Source organism: Cryptotermes secundus, unplaced genomic scaffold (assembly GCF_002891405.2).
Source record: "Cryptotermes secundus unplaced genomic scaffold, Csec_1.0 scaffold3042, whole genome shotgun sequence".
Lineage (NCBI taxonomy): Eukaryota > Metazoa > Arthropoda > Insecta > Blattodea > Kalotermitidae > Cryptotermes > Cryptotermes secundus.
The window spans coordinates 47,824-70,903 of record NW_019735021.1 but is presented as its reverse complement, the minus strand read 5'-3'; the positions used below and the strand labels follow the sequence as shown (position 1 = coordinate 70,903).

At 38.7% G+C, this 23,080-nt stretch overlaps 1 protein-coding gene across 1 annotated transcript; it reads right to left on the bottom strand.

Moving 5' to 3' along the window:
- Positions 1 to 245: 245 nt before the first annotated feature.
- LOC111869242 (kinesin-like protein KIF23) lies at positions 246 to 22,639 on the bottom strand. The gene is made up of 15 exons (XM_023860615.2): positions 22,484 to 22,639; positions 18,637 to 19,182; positions 18,365 to 18,529; positions 17,258 to 17,456; positions 17,030 to 17,168; positions 15,779 to 15,978; positions 14,254 to 14,358; positions 13,040 to 13,125; positions 11,413 to 11,543; positions 10,877 to 10,980; positions 10,362 to 10,466; positions 8,087 to 8,233; positions 6,679 to 6,882; positions 4,938 to 5,180; positions 246 to 2,193 (listed from the first exon to the last, which is right to left on the bottom strand). The coding sequence occupies exons 1-15, from the start codon at positions 22,492 to 22,494 to the stop codon at positions 2,011 to 2,013; spliced, it is 2,568 nt and encodes an 855-aa protein (XP_023716383.1). The 5' UTR covers positions 22,495 to 22,639; the 3' UTR covers positions 246 to 2,010.
- Between the last annotated feature and the right edge of the window lie 441 nt (positions 22,640 to 23,080).

Genomic DNA, 23,080 nt, shown 5'->3' with positions numbered 1-23,080 from the left:
ATCTGTAGTCATTTAAATATAGTGCGGTCAATTTTGACCCTGTATTTAAGCATCCTGTTGCATTACTACATCTAATACTGTTTACTGTTCTACACAGTCTGTCAACAATGCAAGAAATTGCTGCATGCAGTTGTACATGCGAGGAATGGAAAATATTACTGCAGCGTAGCACTTTTAGCATAGTAAGACACCCGAAGATGACCATTTCGGGCTGAAACATGTTGGGTCGAAAGTAAAAGTGTAAGAAAGAAGGAACAACTTGTTGCATTGTTGATGGACTGTGTAGTACAATAAACAGCATTAGATTAATTTTGATGTTAAACTTTACAGAAAGCTTCTACAGACATCAAAGGAAATAAAGTAAACAAATGTTGCTAGTACACCGAGAATCACTGGTGTCTATCTTCTATGACATGACCCTGCAGAGTCTAAGCTCACCAACATCTTGGGGGAACATACACCACCATCTTCAGTTCTGCTTCCTTGGCTTCCTATTTGACCCTCAAGATGGGGTAGAATGTTTCTCCAAATTGTCAGTGAACTACTGCACCACAATTCTAGAAGACAGTGCTCTTTAAATCAACAATACTTACCAGCATATGTGCGTGTTTCCTCTTATTTTAAGTAGTTTTCTAACTATCAAATCTTCTTTGCAGCGACCTGTCTAAAAATTCAGAACTGTATGCAGCCAGATTTCATCCACTATACACAGGTCTTTGAAAAGACAAAGTTACTTTCTGACTGGTGGTTTACCACCAATCAGTTCTTCTTGGTGCCAAGTCCCTTGAGGATCATGACCTGAGATTATTTCTTTCCAACTGAACCCTTGCAGTCAGAGTCCTTACGTAACATACCCTATGACGAGAGGATGGTAGAGCTGTTAAAATAAGTGTTTCACCACACACACATGCACGCGCGCGCGCGCGCACACACACACACACACACACACACATGTATACATATGGTGGCATGTATGCTGAAAGCCAGGATTGTGAAGTAAGCAAAGAGACAACTGTTGCTAGGGAATGACTACATAAACACATCCATCACTAGGAAACAGCCAGTATATCATATGACAGCTTGCTGCAGTAACAGAGGCCCCATTGAAAATTTAGTTGTTTTGTAATGCAATATTGGTTTTATATTGTGGCACATTTGCTCAAAGCAAGAACTATGGAGCCAGAGGAACAGCTCTGCAAACATGCAGTGCTACAAAATGATTTAGTAGCTGTCACATGATTACTGCAAGACACATGTACGCAACAATAAAAGAGTGGTTGGAAGCGGTGTTTTCTGTGCAGTCCATACCAAGGCTATACAGCAAGGACCAGCTGCCATTATGAGCAAGTCTTTAGATGGCAGTTAGAAGAGGTGGATGTCAGATAGCTGCCAGCCTGCAAGAATGTGAGCCCCGGAGCAGAGGAACGTCCACTGTTGGAAGCCACTACAAAGCAGTGCAGTGTAATCATGACTGAGAACACTAGTCTTTGTGTGATAGTGATTTATAGTGTTGTCACAAACTGCATGTTTAAGAGTTCAATAAATCTGATTACCTATCCTAACACTGTCTATAGTCACTCACTCATGTGACAAAATGCACGTTTGTTTTGTCAAGATTCTTTTTGGAATTGAACATTTCCTGCACCAAACGTGTACTTCCAACCATTAATCTTAGAATTAGCTATAGAGCTCATGCATGTATGACTATCACACCTTTCCACCAGCATGGGCATATAGACTTTTCTGTAATAGTGGTTTAGAATGATATAATAATCATCATCATATAGTTTACAACAAAAACGTCAGCAGTTATACCAAATAGTCTCAAATAATGCTTACAAGACAATTTTGTACCTCATTTGATGCAATTACAATGGTTTTAAATCATGAAGTTAAAATTTTGATTGGTCAGATGTGTGATTGAGTAGTGTAACTATAGTTCACAAACTTTTATAGAAATTAAACTTATTCACATTCTTGCAAACAAGGTGCATCAAAATAATGACACTTCTAATGGCGAGTCCTCTTGTGCCCTTCAACAGCCACAGCACATGCAGCTTCTGTATCTTTCAGTTCACTAGTAGAAGCATTTCGCTTTCGTACTGGAGTTGCATTTGGAGATCGCTGCTTCAGTGTTTCCACATCATTGAAGACAACCTGTGCACCTCCCCCAGAAGTTGGAAGCACATCAGCCTGAAAGATCAACAAATTATAATGAAATAAGCAAACAAACAAAATGGATATGGTTCAAGATCCACACAAGTAAACAGGTTGATGATTCCCAAGCAGCTTTGCAATCCTTGTCTCTCAGAGCTTCTCTGTGCTGCAGTGCAGCAACTAACTCTATGGAGCTGAATTGTTGGGAAGTGTATTATGAAACCTGAAAGTTCACTGTCATCTTCACAACAGCCCACCACTGGTCTCTACCTTCAGCCAGACAATTTACTACATATAACCCCCATCTTATTTTTTTAGGACTACTTTAATATTATCCTCCCATCTACATCTAGGTCTTCCTGGTGGCCTCATTCATGCTGATGCATGCTACATGACATGCCAATCTCATCTTCCTCGACTCCACCATTCTAACAATACCGGGTGAGGAGTACAAGTTATGAAACTCTGCATTATGCTATTTTGCCCAGCCTCATATTCTTTCATCGCTCTCAGGCTAAAATATTCTCCTCAGCACACTGTACTCAAAAACCATCAGCCTATATTATTTTCTTAATGTGAATGATAAACCAACCGGGCATTTTATATTATTAAAATTAAAACTCACACGAACTCACTTGAATCCAAAATAAATTCTGTAGGATAGGAATTTTGGCACAAGAATGTCAGAAGCAAAAATTTTAGGCGTTTCTTCCTTCTTGGACCTAGCAAAACTGAAAATGTCTTTAAATTATAGATGCATGTGAATTGACTACTTGTTTCTTATAAAGAAACTACGTCATAGTCTTCATTAATAATTCTTTCTGCCAACACACAAGGTGCAACAATTTAATTTCTGGAATGGCCCTGTGAAAGTAAAGTTTGCTTACCTGTGCACTAGTGGCTGCTGTCGCCTTTGAAATACTCTCTTTGTGAAGCTATGCACTTCAAGAGACAATGCTGCCACTGCCGGAAACAGTCTTGAAAATCGTTTTCCAGAATACCTTGCAGTAATGTCAGCAAATCTTTGTCCCTTCAGGTCATTTTTTGATTTTGGAAAGAGCCAAAAATTGCAGGCAGCTAAGTCAGGTAAAGAAAGTGGATGGTCCATTTTTTGAAATGGATTTATTAGCCAGGAACTTGCGTACTCTTAATGTATCATGCATAGGTGCACTCTCATTGTGGAGAATCCACTTGTCAGGCCAGAGTTTGGATCATTTCCTTCGAACAGACTCCCATAACATTGTCATCACTTCAAAATAACATTGTTGATTTACTATTTGTCCTTTTGCAATGAATTCATAGTGAACTATCCCCTTATGATCGAAGAAACACACAAGCATGGTCTTGAATTGCATGTGAGACATGTGGGCTTCTTTTGGCCAAGGTGAATTCTGTGTTTTCTTCTGCATGCTCTAGTATTTTGTTTCCAGGTCGTATTGAAAACACCACATTTCATCACCAGTAATGACCTTATCAAACATCTCTGCACTGTATAAAGATCAGACAGAATATGAAGCCGATGTTTCTAGTCAGCTATCAAGATTCGAGGCACCATCTTTGTGGAAATTTTTCTCATTCCAAAATCCTCCATAATAATCTGTTGCACTGTTCCCCTATTCATATTCAATTCTTCTGTTTTAGTTTCACACCTAATCTTCGATCTGAGGGCACCAAAGTTTGCACTCTGTCTACATTTGCATTTTTGGTTACCCACTTCTTGGGTCATATTGCACATCTTCTTGCTCTTCTTTAAATTGCCTATGCCATTCAAAAACACTCAATTTCTTCATAGCGTATTCACCATAAGCCACTGTTAACAGGGATAACGTTTCACTACCAACCTTCACACAAAACTTGATGTTTATCTGCCACTCCAGATTCTTGTCACTCATTTTTCCACAAACAGTATACCATGGACACATCCTGCTTGGGAACGAACGACTCCTTTTGTCTGTGGCTCAAGTAAACGCAAGTTGGAACATGTCCAAACGTGCATGGATACATGAGTTTGCTTGACTCAGCACCCCAGCGACATGCTGCGGCCATTCCAGGAATTAAGTTGTTGTACCTTGTATATATCAAGTGTACACTGTACAAGTTCACAAGTCTGCTATCTTTTCATCCCAAGATGGGATCATATCAAAATGTCTTCAACTTGGAACACTATGATAACCAAGCCTCAAAGACCCAGCAATATTTTTTTTATTGCTAGTGGGGTGGGACTAAGTCCCTTGTACTGCGGCCACTTCTGGCCTATTGTACCAGCCCCAGATGCTAGGTGAGGGTGATTGTGGAGCAACTGGTGGAATGAAGATTTGCAGGGGAAACTGAAGTACTTGGAGAAAACCTGCCCAAGTGCCACTTTGTCCACCACAAATCCAACTTGACCAGACCTGGGAATGAACCTGGGCCACCGCTGTGGGAGGACAGCAACTAATAGCTTGAGCTATGGCGTGGCCCACTCAGTAATATTAGTTGTTTACTGACAAGCTTTTCCTCATATAATCCCTTGAAAGTACAAATGTACCAATGAACATTGCCCAGAGTTTAGCAACACAGGAGTCACTTATGAACACTCTACCACTAAATTTATTTTCAGTTTTATGCTACATGCTGATGAAATTGGAGAGAAAAAAAAAAATCAATTTTTGTAAGTTTGATGTGAGTTTCAAACCATTTAAATATATGTATTCTATCACTGTGATGTACTATACCTTTAAGAATGTAAAAGATGTGGCAGGGTCCTGTGAAATGCCCAAGCTATTCATTTAGATACAAACCTTGTAAAGACGGGTTTCTAGTTCACCACTTGAGTCTTGCTCCTGGGTCATGAGACAATATTTGGATGTCTTAGAATTTACAACATCTTTTGCATCTGTCAGTTTGGCAATTGATTTGCGTCGTTTCATAATTGGCTGCATGATGGTACCAAGCTCAACTGCATTTGCTGGCCTATGGTCCAACCACACTTCACCCCCTGCTGACTGAGATCGTCTGTGCCTTGGGTTACTCACTGCTGGACCCTAATTGAACATAAAAACATTTATCAAATAGCAGTAAATTTTAACTCAGGCTGTCATGTCTCAATGATCAGCTTTTCAGATGCTGTACACAATATTTATATTCCTAAGCATAACTAGTTCCTGCCACCCTTCTGTGATGCAATGTACTATTACAGAATGTGCCAAAAATTCAGTACCGAAACTTGTGCATCTCTAACGCGGATGTGCGTTTGTCGATAGCATAGCTCCAGCCGCACGTGTTCCCAGGAGTGAAAAGGAAGTTGTGTTGCGTTGTGTTGTTGCTGGAAATGGGTCTCTCAACAGAGGGAAAAGTATTCATTGTTGAGTATTATTTCTGCTCATACGGAAGTGTTCGCCAGACAACTTCCTTCCTTGGTTTAGAGCGGCCAGATGTTATTGTCCAGAAACTGCTACATAGTACACGTGTGACGATATGGTGTGCCGTCTCAGCACACGGTATATTAGGCCCCTATTTCATTGAGTATGAGGAAGGCAATGCTCTTACTGTCACCCAAGAACGCTACAGGGACATGGTGATTGGACAATTTCTTCAAGATTTGAGAAGGTTTTGTCGTGCAAGGGGCCTTCACATGAATAGACAGTGGTATCAACAGGAAGTGTTTTCATTTCAGTATTGAATATTTTGGGGCACACTGTATAAAATTTTATCAAGGCGGAGAAGCACATTATGAACCATACAGCTTCCACCAGACTCTTATCATGACAGAAGCTGAATTTGCAACATTGTACCATAACCAAGATATGAGTCTGTTGTTAGTACCCATCTTGTGCTTGCTTTTCAAAAGAGGTGCCCATAAAGGATTGTCTCTATGCTACTGACACTGACATTCACACATAGAAACATGGCAATTGCCCAGAATAAGCATCTCAACTTTGTCTTTGGTCATGGGAGACTAGTCACGGTGTTACAACTGTCCTTGAACGCAGTACACCATTCACACACCTGTGTTTTAATACTGCATCATCCCCAAACTGTACTCTTAATCTCTGGTGACTGTCAGTTAGTTATGAGCCTTCAATCACCAAAAACTTGATTGCAGATGGGTGCTGTGACTTCTTACTAACTTCTATGGGTGCCACAATTCTACCTGCCACATTCCAAACATCTTTGTGACAGTTGCAATTTATGGGTATGGCCAAGCGGAGGATGTAAATACAACAGTGCCGATGGAATAATGGCTTCACAACGTTCATTTACAATTTTTCATTCATATTCACTTCAGAATTTAACTGATATATGGCACGAAACACAACAGTTACTCAAGAAGATATCAAAATAATAAAACACATGCATGAACTTATAAAAAATTTCTGTTCTTAATACGTGAAGATTCAGAGACATGTCCCATTCAAGGGAATATGACATTAGAACAGAAAAAAGGGAAAGCAGAGAATGTTTAGAAAAAAAAAAGAGCGAAAAAATGAAAGAAGAATTAAACTCTTGCCTACAACCATTTGGGGGGGGGGGAGTTCGTACCCTTTTAGAACTTTGTGACAATACACGTGAATGAATGTTGCCTATTTCTTGGGTGGCTGCAGATCTTGTAGGCTGGACAGGAGTGTGAATGTCCTTTGTTTCTAAAGTGGCCACGGATCTTGTAGGCCGCACAGCACTGTGACCGTCCTTTGTCAAGATTTCTTTTACTTTTCTTAATTTCGTTTCCTGATCTCTCATTTGTGTCTGTAAGCAATAAGAACGTTATACCATAAGAAATCAACATTGGATGTTAACATTCATACAATATAGTTCATTTTGCACAAACTTCTTTTCCATAAAGTGGACGATTTAAGGTACAGGTAGGAGCCCCAAAGTCCATTATATCACAAAGAAAACATGTCTGATAGTAGCTACATCTGTAGTTTAGTATTTGCAAGACATTACTGAGAAGATACACTATAACTGGAGCACAAGTAACAAAATATTCTGCTCATCAGAGGACATAACTCTGACTGAACACTTCTCTTGATCAATTTTAAAGTTACTGAAATGTGGCTAAACTATATGGGGTTTTGTCTTGTCAAGACTTTGGACTTCTAGCAGTGCTTGCACAGAAACATGGGTGAGCCATGTGCACTGGTGCTAAAGAAACTTGCACTGTTATTGCACTTAGTTACTAGATTTCAACATTCATCTACGGCATGAGGAATGCAGGAGCTAGGAAAGTGAAAGAAACTGTATGAATAAGTGAATGAATTGGGATACACTGTATTTGAGAGTGGATATCGAGGTTAGCATTCTTAGATGTGATGCTGTGTAGCTTGGTAAATAGGCCCAGTGCGTTGGGCGAACATGAGATGGGGGCAGCAAGTTACTCTGAAACATCGGTACCTATCATCAAACTATATAGCATCACATTTCAAAATCCCGCAGTCTTTGCACTGAATTTGCCTGTATGCAAACTTAATTTTAGTTTTCTACTCATCATTTGAAAAGCCAAAGATTAGGGTCAGCAGTTCTATGCATAACAGTAGTTCGGCAGACAGAACCGTGTATATTGAGCCCTCACATGGCTTATATTTTGTGTAGTGAATGCCAGGAACACTGGCCTGGAAGCTGGTGCAGTATCACTACATGTTTCTGTGCCACTAGATTTACAAACATCTTGAACTGTTGCAAAATTTTATAGAATGGGGATATGTTGACACTTTGCAGACAATTTCAAGGAACAGAAGAGAAGAAAAGAAGATACTGATCCTGACTCCCTTCAATAATTCTCAGACTACTGGACAAAGGAAGGCAGTGAAATCCAAAACGGACATTGAGACAGTAATTGTGTACATATATTTGATAGTAAATAAAGTGCAGCAGAATGCTACAATATAACATTATAATATTGTACATCTAAATCCCAATTTGGAGAATTAAATACATTTCTTAGTCTCACCTTGAACTCAATTTCCTGTTCTTTTAATCTTTTATGTGTCTCAAATGTATTTCTCTCTTTTTCAACCGCTATCTTGTCACTGTATTTTTGCTTGAGCTTCTCCTTATCTAGCATCTGCTGATGTAATAGCATTTCTTTCTTTTCAAGCTGAAACAGAATATAAATATACATATACATCTTGCTTGTTTGGTAATGACAGCCATGAACATATACCGTATAAGGCAATTTAACTACACCTTGCATTTCCTGATGCTTTCAGTGCTCACGAAATTAATTTTGCTTCAATGGCATCTTCTTTCCTGATGCCAACAAACACTTAATGTTTACTTCAAGGTCCTCATCTTTTAACAGTTTTCTGCTTGTACAAGGCTAAATCAGACAGAAAGCTGGTGCTGCTTTACCTCACATTACTTTCTGAACAGACGTTTTTCAGCACTTCACCAATGCCATGACACTATGGAAACTATGTTCTGGTTGCCCTGGAAACCAAATTTGCACTGACTGGTGTAGCTGGGAGCCTGTATGGCAGCAGATTTCATTAAGGGTTCTCTTTATAGTTACTTGGTGTGGAGTCTGGCGAGCATGGCAGAAGCAGATGCCTGTGGATATCAGTCTGCATCATTTCCATCTGTCCTTCAGAAACTTGCAGTGTGTTCTGCTATTTGGTGTGAACTGTTTCAACACTGCTCACATTCCTGAGAACAGCCAGTTACTCAAAACTGTTAAAAGGCTTGCATGCAACAATGTCTCCAGTAAAGCAATTTTCGTTACCATCATACGATGAAGATACAATCTAGTAACTTATTTATTGATGTAATGATTTGCTTCACTATCTAATGACGATGATGATGATGCAACCTCGAAGATCTTTTAGATATAGAATGCGCTCAGCTACTTAATGGCCAAGACACTAAATAATAACCTCTTTAATAAAACCATGAGTATAAGTTTCCGTTCTTTTTGCTGTGGGATTTTACCTAACTATGCATTTTGATCCGGGGCACGCGGTAGTCTGGTTGGTTGAGGCATCATACTACAAGCTTGAAGGTCGTGGGCTCAAGTCCCTATGAGGTCACTGGATTCTTTTTCAATTGACCTAATCCTTCAGCCGCACTATGGCCCTAGGGTCGACTCAGCCGCTAACAGAAAAGAGTACCAGGAATATTCTTTGGGGTAAAGGGCAGCGGGCACGTAAGGCTGACAACCTTGCCGCCATCTATGAGCCGACTGTCTACAAGATGTGGGAACCTCAACATCTCACTACCCTATGGGCCTCCACGACCTGTTACAGGGAGAGCTTTACTTTACTTTTTTTACCTAACTACGCATTTTGACCCAAAATAAAGGCCATCATCAGGTGGTCTGACACCATGTATACCGATGTGGTATCAATATACGTGCATTAATACTTCACGAAGAATCCTTCAGGAAGGGTTTAAGTCCATGGATAAATTACACTTCAATCACTCTGTTCTATGAAAAGTGCTATGTTTAAAGCTTATTACTTTCCTAATGTAAACTGTTTAAAAATAATAGATCATTCACACCTGTATTGATTAATTGCTAAATTACAAATGTTGCTTATAAGTTTTTCAAGTACTTGTGGCTTTATTTATCACAATGTTGACCTTATTATTATTATCTTATCTTGGTGGCTTATTTCATGGGCTTCCTCAGTAAGGCTTTAGTATGCAGAATATCTGTAGGTCCACAAGGGTTAGTTTCTTCAGATTATTTAGTGTAACCATTCTCCATTCATGGGTCATGTCCATAAAAAACTAAGAAACATTTTGCATTTGTTTCAGAAAACAAATGTTTATTTTGTGTCACATAAACCAGGCTGCCACAATTCCAGAACAGCTAGAACACCTGCTTCATTTCATACATCAATGCAATTATTATTTCCACTTTTAGATGCCAGAAAGTAACACCTTACGCCTTCAGTTCAGTACGTGAACTACCACGATATTATTTATACCTGTGCCACCCAGTGTCTGTAGATCAACACAAACTACAGAAGAAACAACTTGTGGTTTGAAAACAAGCTACAGTAGAACAATTGTTTTTAAATCGTATTTGTATCCAGGTAGTGTTGCACTTAGGATTCAGCCTGTAAAGAAAGTAGCTGTGGGTTGGATGACTGGGGTTCGCTTCCAGGCACAATCATGGCTCTTCCCTTCAGCACGAAATAAGGAACAAGCGGTCTCTTCAACTAAGCAGCAAAGCATAAAAAGGGACCACTTACTTCCATCTAGCACCAGGATATAATACTCACTTCTTGTTTCAATGCAACAAGATCTGCTTCCTTCTGCTGAATCTGATGCTGCAGACTCATCACAGTTGCTTCTGAGTCCATCAGTCTTGCCTGCAGAGCATCTGTCTGGACCAGAGGAACAGCAACATTCAGAGAATAATTGTGAGTATATCAAAAAATGTAACCTACAGTGACATGTTTAAGTTGGTAAAAAATTAAAAAGAATGAATTAGAAACTATCAGTTATAGACGTTTGTGGAAAGCTTTATGCACTACCCGGTCTCTAACCTGGAGGGAAGAACACAGACTCAGGGCACTTGACAGTAGCAACATTTATAGGTCACTGAATAAAAGGAGCTAAGACAGACCAGACTTGCAGCATACTTGAAGATATCTGAGAAAGAGTGGGGAAGGGGAAACTGCTTGGGAGGATAAGAGAATATTAAAATGAACCTTAGGTGAAGGGATGACCTGGTTGGGCTTTTTGGAACACAGCAACCAGAGCAAACAATTGCTTCATCAGCTAAGTACCTTACCTTCTTCCTCTCTTGTTCAAGGCCCACTCGTGAACAAGCACCATCCTGTTTAGCTATGATGTTCTCTTTCTCCACTTCAATTAACTTATTACGTAAACATTCATCTGCAAAAAAGTTCACATGAAGCTCATACAGTAATTTCATACAAAATTAAGTTGCTATGTAAATGGAATACAGTGAAGCTTTGATAAAGGTCTCCAAAATGCAACAAAATCGTGGATCCAGACCAGATATGCATACATGTTGGATGATATACTGCAGTTCATCACAGTACACCAAGCTCCTTCCTTCAGTAATGTTTATTTTTACAGGACTTCCAAGTACAATGAATGTCAACAGGTGAAACATGTAATAAAGCTCATCAATTTATGTTGTATGCATTTCATCAGTGTTGCGTCCTGCATACAAATAACAAGGCAAACCTTGGGTTCTGATAAAATTTCACTTTGTGGGTACTAGTTGTATTTACAGTGACAGGGCTGTTTAAGTAAAAGAGATTTTTATTAGAACAAGAGAAATTTAATAACGCTACTCACGTTTCTGCTGCCAGTCTTTAAGCAAGAGATTCTTCCTGTTCATGCGTAACTCGAGAAATGTTACCAGGTCATTAACTAATTTATCATTGCTTGGCTCGGTCAGTTCCAAACAAGGAAACGGCGGTCCCAAACTGCACAAAAAATAGCAGGAAAGAATGTGGTGTATATTCATTTCAAATCCAGGGTTACTATGCAAGTTTTTGTATGTTCTAGTGCCTCCAAACGTGGTCTGTGTTGCCTTTCTGGCCTCTACTCACCTAAATAAGGGTACAGAATCTATTTCTATGGGAACATCCATAAGATGGATTCTGTTACCTGCAATGATATGGTGATCACAAGAGTAATATCAGCTGAGGGAGCCACAGGACTTGAAACTGTGGTTGGTTGAGCTGGGCAGTGATGTTCATATTGCCAATGTTTTATCTTTTGTGTATGCAGAAAAATGCATGTGCAAATCTGCCTGAGAACTAAGAACCCTCCAAATGAGAGTCCAGTGCCTTACTCCAAGCCCACCAAATCCTCTACAAAATAAAGCACTAACTACTAGATCTGATAAACCAGATACAGGTCAAGACATGAAAGCTTTTACAAATGGACAGCTTATAGAGAAGAGCAGGGATGTGTCACAAACTAGATAATATACAGCTGAATAATCAGTTTACTATAACTGACTTCAGTGTAATATAATTTGAAAAATAATTTCTATAATGTTATTAGAGTTCAGTTAAATAAATCCTACATGCCAAAGAAAGAATATCCATAACTTATCTCCCATGAGAGTGAAATAGTAGCAGTACCTGGTAGTGACACAGGTCAACAGCTATTCTCAGAAATGAATACAACAAAGAGCAAGTTATCTTCCCTAAGAGGATCCATTTGCAAAATACTATCCACGTGGCAGTACCATATATGGAAGCAGGCATGGACTCCTTGATACATGAGAAAAATCCCTCCCAGTGAACTGCTGATCTTATTCAAAAACTCTGTAGAAACCTCAGCATTTTAGCAAAAATACTTCGGAAGCCCAACAGGAAGAGGGTTTCATCTTATTCAAAATAAATAATGTCAGCGCTGAAATTTACAGCGACAAAATTCTACTATAAAACTGCTTAACAATCAGTGATATTTCACGGTTATTTTCCACCTTCCCACCACAGTGGCCCGAGTTCGATCCCAGGTCAGGTCATGTGAGATACGTGGTGGAGAAAGTGGCACTGGGGTATGTTTTCTCCAAGCACTTCAGTTTCCTTTGCCAATTCTCATTCCACCAGTTGCTCCACAGTCATTAATCATCTTATCTTTGACACTATAGTTCTGATACTCTCAACATCGTTAAATAACTTGAAAAAGTGACATTTCAGATGTGTTCAGGCAGAATGCAATTAAGCCCAATCGCACAAATGACTGCATATTTGTCACACTTTCATTATCACTTAACACACTGTGGCCAGCAGAGGCAGCACCCATGACTGCGAGCCTTTTGTCAGCAAATACCGCATAGTGCTGGACAGGTGCATCACAGATAATACATTCACCAACAAACGTATGTATGCACACAGGATATACTAAAACTGCTGTTGCAGCACAACAGGAGATGGATCCTACATTCCCCTAGACTGGAACCTACCAGTAAACAAGGCCGATATCCACTTCAATATTTTCAGTATTCCCATTTCCATTTTCCTCCATCTTCCGCAAGGCCTGTTTGAAGATCTGTAAAAAAATGAAATGAACAGAACTCACTTGGCCATTATGAAGACAACTTATGAACTAAAATGTTGTATTCCATAACAGCACTTTTACTTACTAGCACTTCCATCTATTCCATAATAAGCTTCTTTAGTCTATAATATATTGTGAATAACATTCAGAAGACTTAGCAGTATCACAGAAAATTACAGATACTGTACATGATTTTTATTAATGACTGCTTCAATATTTAGTATGCAAACTTGTATGTAGCTGTTAGTGAACAGGTCTTTTCTATAAAACCAAATGGTTCATTAACCAAAATATGATTTGAGTTTAAACGATGAATAACTGTTTTGTATGCAAACTTTCTCTAACATTTTAGAAAACACAGCAAAAAGAGAAAATGGCTTCTCTTGTGCGGGGGCCTTACACCTCACCATATAAGTCTGTCTGAGAAAGTTCTTACAGCTAGTGAAAGATCATACACATGTTTAAGAGAATGAATAATGTTATTAATTCCCTTAGCAGTTGTTGCGACAAAGTTTATGCCCAAATGGCTTTTCTTTTGGCATTGTAAAAAGTAAGTCATATCATACACCATGGACTTCTGGGTTATGACACCACACGGTGTGGTGGAAGAATATGAATGTTTTAGAAAAGCCTGCTGCCTCCATCTTCATGGTAGAAATACTGATAAGATACAGACTCACAAAGGACATTTCCCATTGCAATTATGTACATATAACACTATTCGTTTCACATCATCAATGTTTTAAAAACACATGCAAACTAAAGACAGGTTATTTCATATGTTAGATCAACCTGATTGCTTTCCCTTCTTATTTTGGCTTCTCACATGCAACTTGTGTTAAAATATTAAAATTCACTTCAAATTTTAAATCACTGTTGCGTTAAGGTTTCGACCACTACTGATCATTAGGTGCTTCAAAATTGATGTGGAAACTGCTGCACTTCCATGAACGAATACAACTCAAAATTTTACCCTCTTTTATGTGTTCACGTGTTGTACATTTGTAGTGCTGGGTGATTCCTCTTATGTGCTGTGTGCAGCAGTCACCAGCATCAAATTCAAAGCACCTGATGATGACAGTGTTGGGTGTGCAACAGCATGTTGCAGTACAATATTACCTGATTGGCCTTTCTCCTGCCTGGGGTCAATCCAAAATCTAGTTTTGTGGCTAAAGGCTGTGACATTTGAATTTCTTGAGTCATTTCTGCAAATTTCAGTACATGCTGCAAACACACAAAGTGGATTTTGAGAATAGGTACATACTATATTCACTGGAGACTACATATACACATCAACCTTAAAGGTTTTTCCACAAAATGGATGCTAAATGCTGATGTTTTAAGTATGAAATGCATGCACCAGAGTTATTCTCTCCACTATTTGAACACACACACACACAGAAAAACACGCAGGCATGCAAGCACAGCCCAGGGAAAAGGGCCCCAAACAGTCCCTTCTTGCATCATATTCTCTAACTCACTGTGTCTACATGCCTGTCACACTCCAACTATGCTAATGCACAGGTAATTGCCTTCCTGGACACACATAACACTGTCACACTATGCCAGAATGTCAGTCCTTGTATTCAAAGGTACACGTTTTACTGCAACTATTAGTCTTCAAGGACCCAGATTGGTCCTTGCTTTTAAAGATACATGTTGCACTGCATATATCAACTCTGACTGTGCACCAACAGAAAAATCATTCCAAGTATCCACAGGGTGGGGGGAAACTTCAAGTTATAATTTAACTTGGACTAAACATGAAGGCTATACTGTATACAGAAAACGAAGTTATGAGTGTGAAGTGCCATGTTATAAAATATTCATACTAAATAGTAAATGTAACTCTGTGTATTGTAGAACAGTTACATTTAGAAAAATAATGTCATTTTGATACTAATGTCCCTGCAAATTTGAGCCAGATCCAACCCAATTATTATTATTTACATTGTTATACATTTCCACTCTTGAGCAATTTGGCTCTTACAGTTTATATACAAATGTGGCTGACCTGTGCACACCACGTGTGCTCTGATGTAAATGGAGTGCATAATAGGAAATAAACAATGAAAATGTTTTGTAATGTGAGTCTGTGTGATAGCTAATTTTATGACTTAAAACTAAAGAGAAAAATGATGCAATCTTACATACACACTCACACTCATGCGCACATCACTATATTGTCACACGGATGGGTGACTCAATTTATTGCATACTTTTAACACATGACTTGTGAGTACACTTAATTACAGTGCCATTGCTTATCTCCGCACACTTTGTAAATCACTGTTACATCCTCCATTACTTGTTTCCCGGTAATATCTTATAACAGTGGAGATTCAGCAGCTTCTGGGCTCAAGCCATTGCCATCTGCCCACTGTCTCAGAACTGAATTAACCTCTGAACTCTGTCCTGCTTCTAACCCCTCAGCACGGACCAATGGAAAACACGGCTCTTCTCCTGTTTTGTGTGTGTGACCTAGCAATGGCTGCTGCTTACGGTCAGCATTTAGCAGCGTGTCTATATACCACAATATGTAATTCTTCTGTATTTTTATGTGACTCAAATTGAGATTCCCAGTGATGTCACAAAATTAAATGTAAATTCAAACAAAGTTACGTGCTTTTTATGTTATACTTACAACTGTTTCATCATAATCCTCAACCCTAGGGTTTACACACACAATCATCTTCACTTGACCTTCTCCATCAAAGTAATTTTTGAACAAGTGGGTCACTTTTGAATCTCTGTAGGGTACCATTTTGTTTGCACTGTACATTTGATTTTCTCGCAGAATTTCCAAGCATGTTCTGAGGGTCATTAAGGAATTGTTGATATTCCCTGTGAAGAGAGGGAGTCAAATAGCACATGTAACTCTTGCCAGAATTTGACCATGGAGCAGAACAGCATTAAAACAAATTAAAAATGCCTGAACTTGTTTAGCACATGGTGGGCCTCACAACAAATATCTGAACAACGGAAAAACACCATCATACTGCCTACTTTAATGACCACAATAATTACAACTGGACTGACATTTGTATTCATATTGTTAAAGTCCCGATGATAGGCTAACATACTTATGGCAACATATAAAATGTACTCAATAGAATAAGGAAACAACTTTCTTTAAGAATATTAAGATCTTACTGTTACAGAGTAGACTCCATGTTCAGGACTGATAAGGGATTTCATGGGTTCAAAAGGAACTTTAGAGCACAAGACACAACATTTTCAACACACCAAACATAAATACAAACTAGCTGTGTATCTGTATGGTGCCAGTGAGCACCTACTGACATACACATTCTGAAATAGGAAATACATGTCTCTGCACCTCAAGAGGCCCAACTTTGAGATTCAAATATCTTAGTGCATGGTTGCTCAATTCTTTCAGCAAATCTCAGTGTATCAATACTGATTCAACTCATATGGTGTATGGTAGCTTCCCCCACTTGGGAAAGTAACGTATCTGCACCAGACAATATAGCCTGGAAGGATATCTGAGTCAGCTGAGTTATGTAACTTACCATAAGTGCAATATGCAATAATCAGTTTTCAGAGGTCCAAACCACTCTACTATCAACTGTTTCATTCTGAACATTACATACTCTGCAGCTAATATTCAAAACAAAGAAGGCCTGAGCTTTCCCAACATTCATGGCCAATGGTGAAACCAAGTAGTGACTCCCAAGGCAGGAAAGTAGCCACACATCTTGAATTAACTTACAGATCACCTTCTGTATTTAATGCTCAAAATTTCACAACACCCATAAAAATGTCATGTCATTACATACACACAGAATGCGAAAAATCAAAATATAGGGACCCTGAAGATGAAGTAGAAAAGGTGAAGATAATTCCTGTATTGGATCATTACATATTACTCTACCTGCTTCACGAAGTCTTTGCCCACTGTTCTTTGTTCGATTTGTTCTTTCACTGCCAGCTAGATCCACTAAAGACAGCTGACTAATGCAGATAGCTTTCTTATCTTGCAGAATATTTTCACCCTGGCTGTCAAGAGGTGCCTAAAACAAAACAGCAGCTTCCAACTTAAGAATATTTGTAAAAAAATAAGGTCTTAAGAATGAAGTGGTTGCTCCAAATGAACACAAACCTGAACCAGTCTGATGGTGAAAACTGAATGGCTTCGACTGGATTCAGAATTCAGTGTAGTGATAGCCATCCGTTTTCTTTTTTGTCCTTTGTAGAAAGCTTCAAAAGCATCTTCAGTTGATTTCACTTCCACTTCTGTTACAGAATGGACATACATATTGTGACTTGCATCCTCTCTCACGATCTTCACCTGTAAGTGCCTGTAAGACAGTTCAACTTCCTCAGCCTTATCACTGCATGATGAAAAGATCAGACTGTCACTTCAAGCTAAATTTATAAAATATTCTATGTTCATAAATTCCAACTTCTTATAATTTCGCTTCTTTCTGCAATTACTAAAGAATAAACCGACTAAAGTTGAACACCCATATAAGCAGGGGTTTAAAAATGTGGTCGCCTGGTTGCTAGTGGGAACTGAAAAATTTGGGCTGGTGATTAATTTTTCACTGTATTCAGGAGTTCAATTCAATTCAATTCAATTCATTTATTTCATCCATAGCTGTAGAAATTACAATTGGACATGTCAGATAACAACAACATTACATCAAGCATAACATTTTATTGACATTTTATAAATTCAGTTTCTTTTTCTAGTATCTTATGCTTGACTTGTGCCAACAGGAAAAAATTAATCATGTGCAGACAGGGCAGGTGACGGCCACAGCAAGGTGCCAGAAAATAGATTTTCTAGTTATCAAAATATTTGCAGAAATCTTTTAACCCTGCACACAGAAAAGCATCTTGTGAACCCTGTGTCAGTGAAAGCATCATGCTAAAACTGCTGTCAAACGCACCAACAGGTGTGTGTACACTTTGCACTACCACCAAACACTGAGAGAAACCTTCTGTCAGCTCTACTCAAAATACTGACAGAAATACAAAAATAAATAAACATAATAAAAAGTTAGAGAAGAGATAAAATTATAATGTGCCCCCCCCCATACATGCACACAGATATATGCCATATTAAATGAAAATGAAGACGAATTATGCAAACAAGTTACAGTACAACACTCACTGGAGAGTTCCATGTAATTATACCACTTGAGCTGGTGCCAGTGTGTTCCTGTGGGCACAAAATTCTCTCTCAGAAACAGAAGCTCCTTACCTTGATCTTATTGTGTCCTCAGGTATATCCTCTAGAAGGTCATACACAGCATTATTATAAACTTCAACGTAGGTTACAAAGACAGCATACGTATTATCCTCGTCAACACTACCAATCTTTGTGGTGTCTGGTGCCCGCTGAGGTAGATCTGTATCAGAGTCTTTCCTGAAACAACACAGATGTCTGTACCACAGTGCAAGTGTACAAGAGACCTAATGACAATTTCCACATTATGAATTATATAGCACAAGAATGCCACTTTTTCATCATACTTTTTCAGTGTTCTCAATGTAATGACTGAGTGCAATTCCTTCTCGCGATCCAGCTTAGCATCTGCATCAGTCTGGATATCGAAGCCATTCATTCTGTCAGGTTTAAAAACGAACTTCTTGGCTTGGTAGTTGGCTATGCTATTGAAAATGACATCCAAACACCGAGGCATTATTCCTCCGTTTTGTGGATCTCCAGTCATCGTGAAAGTTTTACCACTACCCGTAACTCCATAAGTAAATAGCAGGCCATTTTTGCCATGGATCAGATTCTCCACCAGAGGTAATGCGACATGATCAAAAACTTCCTTCTGGGTCGCTCTATCATCAAATACACGTTTGAAAGTGTGCTGGATTTCTTTATAATTTGCTACACGGTAGCTGGATCCTGCCTCTGGTGGCAGAAGCGAGACTGCTGTCTGTGATATCACTTTCACACAGGTTTCTTCATTATTCTGAAGTGGCCTTATTCGGCAGAACACTTTCACCGGATCTCTTGAAGCTGACTGTACTTTAGCGGGAGTCTTTCGTGGTTGGGTCTTATTTCGTCTGCAAAAGAAAAGGAATATTTCAGCACATATTTTCTGCCTTCTCTTTGCGAACATGCACAGACTGATTATGGATTTAAGGGTGCATGGTCACTTCACTGCAGGTATTAATAAATCTTGGGTGACAGGTTGCTGTGGCAGCTGAAAATTGCATGACATGAAATATGTCCATCAGTAACACTGTTTGGTCCAAATATTAAAATTAAACTATGAAAGGCTCTAAAGGTTTGCAACAGTGTTTGATTCATTATACCGATACTGTCTTAGACACAGTCCATTATCTGAAGTATATTTCATATGCACAACATTTCAATAGACAGTTCCACATCTGTCCCAGGTGATTGGGTGTCATTATGCTGATGCACAACTTCAATAATGAACAACATACATATAGAAACAGTTAAAATATTTGCATCAGAAAAGAAAGACACAGTACCTAAAATGTTCCTTATGTGCAAGCATCAAGATAATATATTTGTTGCATGTTCACATTTTGACTCTAAATGCGTCCAAATCAACCATCAAGTTCACCAATGAAATGAAGAAAACCAAACTGCTTGGTGCACTAGTGGACAAAAGCAACAAGAAAATAGACACACTCGGCAGTCACTGATATTAAGTCACAGACAGACATAACCTCAATATAAAGTAATCAATTAGAATAAAAGCGAAGAGAATTTATTTACATTCCATACAGGCCTAAGCCAAGTGTGCACAATGTGTCAAACTTTAGCGCTGGCTTGAACAGTTTTACACAATGATTCAGACATTTGAATATAATAGGAAGATTACTGACTAACTTAATTCCAGCACAGTAAATTCCTTTCTGATAATTAATGAGGTTAGCAGGAAATTACACCAGTATCTTGTTACTTACATTGTACAACAGAATTTGTTTGAAATTTATCCACCGTGTTGATGACGACGATGACAACAATAACAATCTGAGTAAGTAATCACTAGCCAACAGAAGAATACTAAATTTCTTAAATAATTCCCCACAAGAGACCCTCCTTTTAACACCTGCTATTATTCTAATGATTTTCTTTTGAATTCACAAGATGGGAGTAACTGAAGTAATCTAATTTTGAATTTTCTATTTTCATGAGTGGTTTGACTGCCCTCATAGCAAAGTGTGGCTAAAATTAATTAAAAAATTCGCTTAGTGGGGGGTGGAGTCCAACTGGGTCCACTTGGCACGGCGGCCACTGATTGGCCTATTGTAGCCTACCCCGGGTGATTATGATGACGGAGAATTTAGTAGAATCGGGGAACCAAAGTACTCGGAGGAAACCTGTCCCAGTGCTGCATTGTCCACCACAAATCCCATTTGAACAAGGCTGAACTTAGTTTAGGGATGTTATATTAAAGAAATGTTTTTTTTTTTCAGTTTAAGTTTCCATCAACTTCAAGGCCAAAGAATTTAGTTGTTTTATTGTCATAACCTATACTTAGTTGATAAAGGGCCGCGCCATAGCTCAAGCAGTTAGTCGTTGACTTCCCACCATGGCGGCCTGGGTTCGATCCCAGGTATGGTCAAGTGGGATTTGTGGTGGACAAAGTGGCGCTGGGGCAGGTTTTCTCCAAGTACTTCGGTTTCTCCTGCCAATCTTCATTCCACCAATTGCTCCACAATCACCCTCATAAGCATAATCATAACGGACTATATTAAGAATCTCCTTACTCAAGTTACATAGGCGGCACAACATCGGCCACCTAGAAGAGAGACAACAGGTGTTATTGACATGAACCTGTAAGGTTTATGAATTTTAATTTTGAACAAAGTATTTTCAAAACTTTAAAACAACTTCAAATATTTCTATAACCAGGAAGGCTGCTCTGACTGACAGATGGAACATTGTGTACTTGGCAATACATGTGTAATTGATATGACAACTGTTGTGATAGTGGTTTCTAAAAAGTGTTTGGTGCCTCTGAAGATGATCCAAATGGATCAAAACATGTAAGGCTAGAGAATCATCAGGTGAGATAACTGAAATAGTCACACTGGACTGACTTGTCTTTTATAATTGTAACTGTTAGTGTGACGGACCAAAAATGAAACAAATCAAATTTAAATCAGTTTGTTTATACTAGCAAATATAACTTTCATGCAATTTTGAAAACACCCCAATTTCTGACCATGAAATAATAATATAGTATTTAATTGTGCAATATATGCATTAATTTTCTTCTACATGTACAATCAAGGACTTTGCCCTTTGCTTGTGATCTATGATGTGATATTTCCACATTCTGAATTGCACAGCATATGGTAGCAGTTTTCATTTGGAGGATGGTAGCAGCCCTTCGATTGGCAAATCTTGTGATCAAAGCCATGTACAGCTAAATATGCTGAAGATCATAATTTGGCTGTATCCAGTCTCTGTTCATAATGATCACATGGAATAACACAAATATATAGTTCATCATTAATAAGAGCACATGGCTATGCCATATCTCAAGCATTGCTGGCTTCCAACTGCAGTGGCCCGGGTTCAAACCTGGGTCTGGTCAAGTGGGATTTGTGGTGCACAAAGTGGCGCTGGGGTAGGTTTTCTCCGAGTACTTCGGTTTCCTCTGCCAATCTTCATTCCACCAAAATTCTCCATCATCATAATCACCTGCGGCAGGTACAATAGGCCAATCAGTGGCCACTGTGCCGAGTAGACCCAACTGGACTCCACCCCCCACTATGTGAATTAAAAAAAATTAATAAGAGCACATAAGATTTAATCTGTAACACTGCACAGAGTTCTATCAGAAGAGACATTCTTCTAAATCCAAGCTGTTCATCTGTAAGGGCGATATGAGTTTAACAAATGACTTTCCTATACATGACTTTCTCAAATATCTTAGAGAATTCTGTTGGTAATGAAATTGGTCTGTAGTTAGATATGCAAGATTTCTTACCTCTTTTGTATAGTGGTTTCACTTTCAAGTATCTAGCAAAGCGCTTACTACTATTGATTGCTAAAATAACTTCACTTTGTAAAACGAAGGCATAACTTTGAAAGAAAACCAGAAAACATTTGCAGTACTACACCAATAAGTAATATCACAAACAATGCTGCATAACATAACCAACATAATTACGAAAACCAAATAGAAAATGTGATACTCGAATCAGGGGATTGCATGCACACTTCCAACATCCTTCTCCTATGTGTTTAGTACTAATTTTCTTAATTACAAAATTCTAGCAGTCCTTGCAACAACAAAAAATAAGTTGAAAATTACGAAAGTTCTGCACCCAACTGAATGGTTAAATATACTGTTTCCTATTTTGTTATATAACTTACGTTGGTTTCATATTCGAATCTTGAAAAACCACGGGGCAAAATAGAGCAGATTCGGCAAACGAAATCCACGCTTCTTCTATAACGAATTCAGAAAGTTACCGTTGACCGCCGTTGACAGTATATTCAAATTTGGTAGCACAATTGGTCAACGGCGACTTTACGAAATACCACAGTAAGAAATAAGAATGTATCTACTCTCTGGGCAAGGGAAATAAATATCCCACGCTGAACACAGATTATTTTTCCGTTTACATAAATTCCAAATGTTTTCAACGTGTTATGGATTCTGTGTAACGCAAATTCAAATTGTTATGGATCGACGAACATAAACTATCAAAATAGAGTTGACATTGACAACCAGTGTCAAGAACTATTAATAGTGAACCATTTATAGCTCCACCACATTGAAAGACGAAAAACAGCAAGAATATTAAATGAATATATGGCGCTGCCATCGCTTAGCCAGCTTAGGCCATATCAATGTCACGGTTCACCATATTTTCATTCGTAACCATCAGACGAAAGACAAGAGATAATTAAAGTTGTTACACCCGTGTTCATTACGCAGACAGACGCAATGATGTTGAGAATGTAAAC

What these genes read in the sequence shown, in the direction of transcription:
- LOC111869242 (XM_023860615.2), bottom strand. An exon ending in TAAAGACTGGCAGCAGAAAC is followed by an intron (nt 10,981 to 11,412) that starts GTGAGTAGCGTT and finishes ACTTTTTTGCAG; the next exon opens with ATGAATGTTTACGTAATAAG. An exon ending in TTGTTGCATTGAAACAAGAA is followed by an intron (nt 8,234 to 10,361) that starts GTGAGTATTATA and finishes ATTCTGTTTCAG; the next exon opens with CTTGAAAAGAAAGAAATGCT.